The 10,586-nt window shown below is 31.5% G+C and overlaps 1 protein-coding gene across 1 annotated transcript; it reads right to left on the bottom strand.

Moving 5' to 3' along the window:
• Nucleotides 1-5,797: 5,797 nt before the first annotated feature.
• Nucleotides 5,798-7,548, bottom strand: LOC140972213 (uncharacterized). The gene is made up of 2 exons (XM_073434666.1): nucleotides 7,258-7,548; nucleotides 5,798-6,944 (listed from the first exon to the last, which is right to left on the bottom strand). Exons 1-2 carry the CDS (start codon nucleotides 7,415-7,417, stop codon nucleotides 6,019-6,021), a joined length of 1,086 nt encoding a protein of 361 aa, XP_073290767.1. The 5' UTR covers nucleotides 7,418-7,548; the 3' UTR covers nucleotides 5,798-6,018.
• Nucleotides 7,549-10,586: the final 3,038 nt, after the last annotated feature.

Genomic DNA, 10,586 nt, shown 5'->3' with positions numbered 1-10,586 from the left:
ATGCGAAGAATTATAGAAAATACACATGGTCATCCATTGAAAGACCAGAAGATCTTTCAGAATAATAAGTTTCAATGTAAAGCATGTTCTCTTGGAAAACTTATTATAAGACCATCACCAGCCAAAATCCAAACTGAATCACCAATGTTTCTTGAACGTATTCAGGGTGATATTTGTGGACCAATCCATCCACCATGTGGACCATTCAGATACTTTATGGTATTGATTGATGCCTCCAGCAGATGGTCACATGTATGTTTATTGTCAACTCGAAATGTTGCATTTGCAAGATTACTTGCTCAAATAATAAAATTGAGGAATCAATTTCCCGATTATACAATCAAGAAAATTAGACTTGATAATGCTGGTGAATTTACTTCCCAGACTTTCAATGATTATTGTATGTCTATGGGAATCATTGTTGAGCATCCTGTTGCTCATGTACATACTCAAAATGGATTGGCTGAATCATTGATTAAACGTCTGCAAATGATTGCTAGACCAATGATTATGAAAACAAAGCTCCCTATTTCTATATGGGGACATGCAATTTTACATGCTGCTTCATTAATTCGCATCAGACCAAGTGCATATCATAAATACTCCCCATTGCAGCTTGCATTTGGTAAAGAACCAGACATTTCTCATCTGAGAATTTTTGGATGTATGGTGTATGTGCCTATTGCACCACCTCAACGAAAGAAAATGGGACCTCAAAGAAAGATTGGAATTTATATTGGTTATGATAGTCCATCGATCATTCGATATCTTGAACCACAGACAGGCGACGTGTTCACAGCACGTTTTGCTGATTGTCATTTTAATGAGGAAATCTTCCCAATGTTAGGGGGAGAACAGAAACATACCGAAAAAGAAATTACATGGTATGTATCATCATTGTTACATCTGGATCCAAGAACAAAACAATGTGAAAAAGATGTACAGCAAATTGTGCACTTGCAAAGAATAGCAAATCAAATACCAGATGCATTTGCAGACACAAAAGGGGTAACTAAATCATATATACATGCTGCAAATGCCCCTGCTCGAATTGAAATTCCGAAGAAACAAATTGAAGATAGTCATGATGTCATTAAACGCCTGAAGCGTGGAAGGCCAGTTGGTTCCAAGGATAAAAATCCTCGAAAAAGAAAATTCATAGAGAAACACAATGATCACAAAATAGAGAATGATGTTCCTGAAGAAACACATAATGATCACAAAATAGAGAATGATGTTCCTGAAGAAACACATGATGATGAAAATGTTTTGTCAGAACCACAAACTGACGAGAATCATGAAATCTCTATCAATTATATTAATACTGGAAAAATATGGAACCGAAAAGATATAGAAGAAATTGATGATATATTTTCTTATAATGTGGCAATCGACATCATAAATGATAATGAAGATCATGAACCAAAATCTTTTGGTGAATGTAAAAATCGGCAGGATTGGATAAAATGGAAAGATGCCATCCAGGTTGAATTGGATTCGCTAAATAAACGTAATGTTTTTGGACCTATAGTCCTTACACCTGAAGGTGTAAAACCTGTTGGATACAAATGGGTTTTTATTCGAAAGCGAAATGAGAAAAATGAAATAGTAAGATATAAAGCTCGACTTGTTGCACAAGGTTTTTCTCAAAGGCCTGGAATTGATTATGAAGAAACGTATTCTCCTGTGATGGATGCAATTACGTTTCGGTATTTGATTAGCTTGGCAGTATCTGAAAATTTAGAAATGCGTCTTATGGATGTTGTTACAGCCTACTTATATGGATCACTTGATAGTAATATATATATGAAAATCCCTGAAGGATTTAAGATGCCTGAAGCACAAAGTTCAAAACCCAGAGAATGTTATTCTGTGAAATTACTAAGATCATTATATGGGTTGAAGCAATCCGGCAGAATGTGGTATAATAGGCTAAGTGATCACTTGATGAAAAAGGGATATGTAAATAATTCAATATGCCCTTGTGTTTTCATTAAGAAAACAACATCCGGATGCGTAATTATTGCTGTATATGTTGATGATTTAAACATCATTGGAACAAATAAGGAAATTCAAGAAGTTGTGTCATACTTGAAAGAAGAATTTGAAATGAAGGATCTTGGAAAAACCAAGTATTGTCTGGGTTTACAAATTGAACAAAAAGAATGTGGAATATTTGTTCACCAGACAAATTATACAGAAAAGATCCTTAAACGTTTTAATATGGACAAATCAAATCCTTTAAGTACTCCAATGGTTGTTAGATCATTAAACATAGAAAAGGATCCATTCCGTCCATGTGAAGATGATGAAGATATTCTTGGTCCAGAAGTACCATATCTAAGTGCTATCGGTGCCCTTATGTATCTTACAAATTGTACAAGGCCTGATATATCTTTTGCCGTAAATTTATTGGCAAGATTTAGCACATATCCAACAAAGAGACATTGGAACGGAATTAAACATATATTCCGTTATCTACGAGGAACGACAGACTTGGGACTTTTGTATTCAAAAGATGCTAATCCAAGTATAATTGGTTATGCCGATGCTGGATACTTATCTGATCCACACAAAGCACGTTCTCAAACTGGATATGTATTTACTCGTGGAGGCACTGCAATTTCTTGGCGTTCACAGAAACAAACACTTGTAACAACTTCATCAAATCATGCCGAGATTATTGCACTACATGAAGCAAGCCGTGAATGTGTGTGGTTAAAATCAATGACCCAACATATCCAAATCTCATGCGGATTATCATTCGACGAGAAGCCTGTGATACTATATGAAGATAATGCTGCATGTGTTGCTCAAATGAAAGAAGGATACATAAAAAGCGACAGAACTAAACATATTCCTCCTAAGTTCTTCGCATTCACCAAAGAGCTTGAGAAGAATAAATGTATTGATGTTCGTCACATTCAATCAAGTGAAAACTCATCAGATCTCTTCACAAAGGCACTTCCTACGACAATATTCAGAAAACACATATATAATATTGGGATGCGCAATCTACGAAATTTGTGAAGAATTGTTCGTATCAACATGAGGGGGAGTTTACGTGACTGCACTCTTTTTCCCTTACTTTGGTTTTTATCCCAATGCGTTTTTCTTAGTAAGGTTTTTAATGAGGCAGTACAAAAATACGTAATGAAGACGTCATCGTATCATGATCATCATCATAAGGGAGATTGTTGAAAATTAATATTTAAAATGTGTATGTTGAATATTTGAATGTTGAATATTTGAATGTTGAAAATAAGAGTTGTAAATATTGAAAATTAGTGGGTGATGATGTAGGTAATGATGATTTTATTTTTGGATTATTTGTAAAAATTTTCTATAAATAGATATCTCATTTGTGAAGAAAATCACAATTGAGTTGAGAGAAAAATATTATAAAGTGTGTAGTGTGATAATTTTGAGAGTTTGAGATTTTTATTTTTTCACCATAAATTTTTACTTTTTCACAACACATACAACGAAGATACCACACCAACTAGTTTTTATAAGCAACGTGTGTAAAATACCATTAATTTAAGTTGACTAAAGTTATACATACATTTAGCTTCTTTATATTATAAACTTTTGAATTACCATCAAAATATAAATGGAAACTTTTACATGTCAACAACTTAAAATAATTTTTTAAATATTTTAAAAATGTTTCATAAGTTTTTATTATATACGAATAAAATATAAAATAACAAACAATAAAAAATATATGTCTATTAATTATTAAAAACCTTTGTGTTATCCTTTTATATAAAAAATTCGATGTATTATAATATTTCTAATATTTAATTTAATTAAATTATTATTTTAACATATTTAAAAATGCAACACGTCAATTGTAAACCACCTAAATAAAATATAATCAAATTTATAACAAACTTTGAAAATTAGCTGGTTATTGTACATAAGTTTATTTTCAATAATAAAAAAAACCAAACTAAATAATTAAAATATGTATAACATAAATATTCTTCCTAAAATTTTGATATATTTGGCATAATAAAATTTTAGAAAAAATAAAGAAGCGAAATAAAATAACGGATATTTAAAATAAATTATTGATCAATATATTAAATTAAATAAACGAAATTTAAAATATGAATTGGTTCAATGAACTATTGAGATTAAATAAAATTTATATCTCCTATCAAAATTTAAGATGGATTTTAAATTAAGTTAATTGAAAAATCATAAACTTTTGGTTACCATTACCCTAAGATTAATCAGTATATTAGTTAATCAATATGGAAAAGAATTTATGGTAGGTTTTGAAAATTAGCTAGAGGGTGATCTTGGTAATTATATTTAGATAAAAATTAAGTTGGAGTATGATTAACAAATTATGGATTACAAACAACGCTCCTCTTAATTCAAGTGTGTGATCAAATGTTTAATTATTGTTTTTTCTACTTTCTTTCACTGAGTCAGGGTGAAGTTTGTTACAATTAGTTTATTATGTCTCGAACTCGAAACTTGAATGTCAAACGAGCTATATATTGTGGGTAGAAGTTAGAAAAAATATCGAATTTTCGGTATACCAAGATTACCGTACTAAAAAAATACCAAATTTACCGAATTTTCGGTATATCGAAGATTTCGGTACGATACGGTAACAATACCGAATTTTTCGGTACGGTAACGGTATGCAATTTGAAAATTCGGTATATACCGGAATACCGAAAAAATTTACAAAATTTTTAAAATATATAATATTTTAAAACAATAAATATATAAACATTTTAAAATGTAAGGTTTTTTTCGGTATAAAACGGTATATACCGATATCGTACCGAAATCTCGGTATACCGTATATTTTCGATATAATCGATATGCTAGTTATATGTATCGAAATTTTCGGTACCAAAATATCGATATACCGTATAATTTCGATATAATCGGTATGCTGTACGGTATCAGTATGAATTTTCTTATATCGTAATTTTCGGTACGATATACGATATAAGATTTTCAATATGATACGATACGGCGTAGCACCCCTAGTCGTGGGCGATGCAAGTTTGCCACTTATACTTACCAAGTGATATATTTTCATCATTGAGCATTCATTTGAGGTGTCTAAAGTAAACATGAAAAGTTTAATACACTATCGCACGCTTAATATATGTTCTTTGTCAGGCATCTTTCTTTTATCATCTTGAGGTTTTGAATAAAAAATTGGAAAACATTCTAGAAAATAAAATAATAGTAGTAAAATAAGGAAAAGACAATGGAAACAAAATGCTTAGAAAAATTTAGGGTCGTTGCGGATAATGACACAGCTAGCTTTGTTTAAATTAATATAATTAATTTATACTAAAAGTTTAATAATTTAAATATACAAAAAATTCTAATTGGATAAATTAATTTTAAATATATTATTATTATTTTTGTTGTTGATGATGATTTAATATCATATAATTTTCGACAATATTTCAATTTGAATGTGAAAATATATTAATTTCCCTTTTAATGTGTGATCTAAACTAGCAGACACCAGAATTATGTAGCCAAAACAGTGCATAAAATATAAGTTTATTAAAAAGTTTCGTATTTAATATCTTATGACCCAAATTAAAGTGAAGACAAATTATTATCGAATGTATATATTAGGAAGAAATTAACATAAATTAAAAATGTTGAATCATCTTAAATAATTATTAATATTTTTCTTTAAAACAGCAAACAAAAGGCTTCACCTCTCGTTTTTCTTGCTTTATACATATCATTCAGTCCTCTTGTTTTATAAGATTGATAGACATCTTGTATTCTCATGCAAACGAAGAGAATAACCGATCATATATTTGAACTTTAAGACAACATTACAAAGAAACAAGAACTGATACAATTTCCTGTCTCAGTCACTTAATTCTCTTGAAACATAAAGAACTTGAAAAAACAAATGTATTTTTAATTATTAGATGCTGCAAATAATATATTAATCTTCATGATGCATCCTTTTGAAGATGAACCAGAGGTGGGAATTACACCTTCTTGAAATGCTCATGGATGATATGGAGGGAGTGGTGGGAAATGGCCAAACTTGGGGTGTTTGAAGTACTTTGGAGGTAGCTGTGGAAGAGGAGGACAAGGTTTCTTGATGACTGGTGGATAATATGGAGTTGGAGGTGGCAGAGGCTTCGTCACCACCGGTGGCTCGGGTTTTGGCTTGTAAACTGGTTGCTTGTAAACCGGTGGCTCGGGTTTGGGCTTGTAGATAGGAACTGGTGGTTTCGGCTTGTAAATGGGAACAGGAGGCTTATAGACTGGAGGTTTGGGCTTGTAAACTGGAACAGTTGACTTGTATACAGGTGGTTCCGGCTTGTAAACTGGTGGTTTAGACTTGTAAACCGGAACAGGTGGCTTATATACAGGTGGTTCTGGCTTGTGGACTGGTGGTTCAGGCTTGTAAACAGGAACAAGTGGTTTCGGCTTGTAAACAGGGACCGGTGGCTTGTAGACTGGTGGTTCTGGCTTGTAAACCGGAACCGGCGGGCTGTAGACTGGTGGATTCGGTTTGTAAACAGGGACTGGTGACTGGTAGGCGGGTGTAGGGGGAGGAGGGAACCAATGGAAATGCTTCTTCCAAGGATCAAATGGGAGAGGAGGGAACTTGAAAATCGGCCAAAAGGATTTAGAAGTGCACAATACAGCTGAAAATTTGAGATTCTTGCTTGGGCTAAAGGTGTATATGCCTTTGGTTTGAGATTTGAACACAATCTTGGCTGCCTCTAGGCCATCATGGGCAGGACAAGCAACCGCAGCCGTGCTGTGCAACTGCGCATAGCATTCTTCTTTGAGTTTTTGTCCATCTTCAACTATCGTTTCCGGGATCGAGACCTTGAATTTCCCTTCATCGTCGAGCTCCCCGAAGCCGATTCTTTTGATCTTTCCGTCTTTGAGCTTGCAGTCTATGCTTACATGAAGCCCTTAATTCATACAAAAGAGTGAAAAAGGTATATGAACGTGAGCATCCAAATAATGTCCAAGAAACATAGATTAAATTATAATAGTTGAAATTTTAAGTTTCTTGATTATTCCGTCAGTAAGTAGGAAGGTAAATGTCGTGTGTCATCATTTATATTAAAGTCAAGATACATCATATTAATGGTTTAAATTTATCCCAGGAATTTTTTTTAAAAATTACAATGTAATGATATTTTAGTTTAAAAACAAACAGTGATATCCTGCTCTTTTCACTTCTCACAAAATGTCATTTCTTATATGCAATCGGTTTATTACCTGAAAATGCCTGGTTGGTTTTAAAGTGATTCTCCTCACAATCTACACACTCTCCGGTCCCGACGACCTTGACCGTATTATCGGGATCAGCATTACAGAAACTAACTGCAAATAGTAAAGACAGAACAAAGAAACCTCCCCAAAGGGAATGAACCATCATTTTACCCCACTGAGCTTTTAACTCTTCAACCAAATTACTCAAGAATTAACCAGAAAACAGAAGGGCATTAGCCCAAATTAAGATTGTATATCAGAAACTATATGTATCCCTATATTTATACACATGTTTTTGATTCTTGAATGAGTGGAATACATGATCTCTATTTTGTATATATATATATAGTGTTTCTTGGGATCAGTTCACTGCGTATAATGCATACAGCCGACTTGTAGAACTTAATGAGATCACATGTTGGTTTGTATAATTGATTTTGCATTAGTCCCGTCGGCCCATAAGTTGCGGGCAGATAATTATCGTCATTTGCTCAGTAACAGTTATAGTTAGCTAGCTAGCCATAGCTGATATATAGGCCCTTTTTCACGCGTTGCCTGTATTCATAATATTTTTATGGGTGTAATAGTTGTTAACAACGTGCTATGTGGAAACCCAGAAAAAAAAAAAACAAAACAAAACCCTCTGCAAATGAAGCAAAAGTGCAAAAAATACATGGTTTTAGAAGAGATTTGATTTTACATAAAGGGTTGCATGATTAGGGGGTTGTCACTCTAATGAAATTTATAATTAGTGATAACTGTATAACTCTAATATTTTAAATCGTGTAGGAACTCAAGCTTCATTTTGATTGCTACTTCAATCTTTTAAAGCAGCTCAAGCTTCATGTATCGATTGTTATTATAATTTTTTTTATATCATAAAAAAACCCTAAGCTTCATGTAGCAATTGTTTCTTTAACAGAGACAATTATTGCATACAAATAATCCCCTCCAAACAGTTGTACTACTTGCAATATATTAGAATCGAATAGATGACTTTGACATTGATGTCAATGTGAGATCAATCGCTTTTCACTTTACTAAAAATTATAATTAGTTATAATTATGCAACTTCAATATTTTAAATCGTATAATAACCTAAACATCAAGTTTAGATCGCTCTTCTAACAAGGACAATTACGTATTGCACGCAGCGGGGGTTTAATGCTTTATATATATATATATATATAATTTACTTCATTTTTTTTATACATGTATTGTAAACGTATATATAATTTACTTCATTTTTTTTATACATGTATTGTAAACGTTAAAAGAAATACATAAAATAAAATTTTAGTCATATAAGTTTAAATTATATTTTGGTAACCAATTAGTCAACAATAAGTTTTAGCACAATAGATTGGTTTGCAATTTACATTTTTAATCCTTTATCACATAAGTGTTCACATTATGCCATTATTTACTACCATTTCGTTCATAAGAGGGTGTCCTAGTTGGTGATCATTTGACCAGCTATCAGGACTTAGATTTTTCTCACTAACACTTAATCAGGTGAACCTGTCACATATGACTTGGTTAACATGGTTCACCTTACTGAAATGGTTTGCAGACTATTGCGTTGGTTCGAGAGTTTACTTTAGTGCATATCGAATGTTAATAGTTGCAAGTTCCTGCGTCATAAATAAAATTTTAATACCATGTCGGCATCATGTCTGAAGTATGCTTATAATATCCGGTGCTACATTTATTATTCGATAAAGAAAAGATTAAAAGTAGAAAACAAAGTTATTGTATTAAGACACGATTCGTAATTATTTTGCTACTTTTCCAATTTGTGTACAATTATTAAAAAATATGATATATTTTACATTTTAAAATACATTAAGCTTTAGTAGCATCATTAGCTCGGGGAGTGTTGCGTTTGTCGTTCCTTTATTCGCAAATATATTAATTATACCATTCCATTTTATCATATCAAGCAAGTGTGTAGATACAAAATCATTTACGTCCATTTATTAAAACAAAAATACTTTTAATTTTCTGCAATGTATTTAGATGAGCTTTTATATTTAGAAAAACACTTGAAAAGCTAATAAAAGTATTTTTTTTAATATTTTATTCACGCACACATTTGCGGCAAAAACTTGTGTGAGGCGGTCTCACGGGTCGTATTTTGTGATACAGATATCTTATTTGGATTTTGGGTCATCAATGAAAAAGTATTACTTTTTATGCTAAGAGTATTACTTTTTATTGTGAATATCGGTAAGTTTGACCCGTTTCACATATAAATATTCTGAGACTGTCTCATAAGAGATCTACTCCACATTTGCTTCTAATTTTTTGTTTTTTTATGCCAAAGATTAAGTAAAATTAGAATTCACTTAAAATTAATAAAATTTTATTCTAGGATATCTGTTTCGATCGTGTCTCCTCAAACATTTAGAATTTTTCATCCTCTTCATGTATCAATCTTTTTTATTATTTTCAAATTTTTTAGGTGATCCAACTATATAAAATTTTAGAATAGACCTCTGTACGATATCAAGTATATATTTGTGAAAAATAATATTTTATAATGATTCAGACTGCGTGAAAAAATATGTTTTATAAAATTGATATATGAGATGGATATGAGTGTTTTTTTGGAAATTTATAAGATATCTAAATTTATCAGACCAAAATTTATGCGATAAATTGAAACCCCTCAACTTATGGTAGCTCCTCCACCACGGCAGCTCGAAAAAATTATATCTACTGTAAATTCCATATATTATTATTATTTCTAAAAAAATCTCTTAATATTATTAATTATTAAATGATCAACGTGTAATGAGTTGTCACTCTTATCCCCTGACAAAATATGAATTTATTCATCAATATCTTATAATATATATACACACAAATATATATATTGTTTCGGAATTTCGGTATATATCGTAATTTCCAAATTTCATATCGTTACTATACCGAAAATTTCGGTATTGTTATCGTACAATACCGAAATATTTAGCATTCCGAAAATTTTAGCAAATGAGGTATTTTTCAATACGGTAAACTTGATGTATGGAACATTTCGGTATTTTTTTTTCACTACTAGCTAGCTAGATATGTATTTATTTATTAAATACTTGTTATTTATACACGTGTAATCAATCAAGTTAACAAACTAACCGTTTAAGTAATATCTAAACCGAACTATTAATATGATACCCCCTTCAAAATGGATTGTAAATATATTTGACAGACATCTTGGAAATAAAATGAGAAAGAGCTGAACGTGGAAGAGATTTTGTGAACATGTCAGCGAGCTGTAAATAAGACTGAATTGGCAGAAGTTTAATCGCAACTTCCTTGATTTTCTCACGAAT

This window comes from Primulina huaijiensis, chromosome 3 (assembly GCF_012295235.1).
Source record: "Primulina huaijiensis isolate GDHJ02 chromosome 3, ASM1229523v2, whole genome shotgun sequence".
Taxonomy (NCBI): Eukaryota; Viridiplantae; Streptophyta; class Magnoliopsida; order Lamiales; family Gesneriaceae; genus Primulina; species Primulina huaijiensis.
Note: the sequence above shows the minus strand (reverse complement) of the source record. Positions and strands in the feature narration are given on the sequence as shown.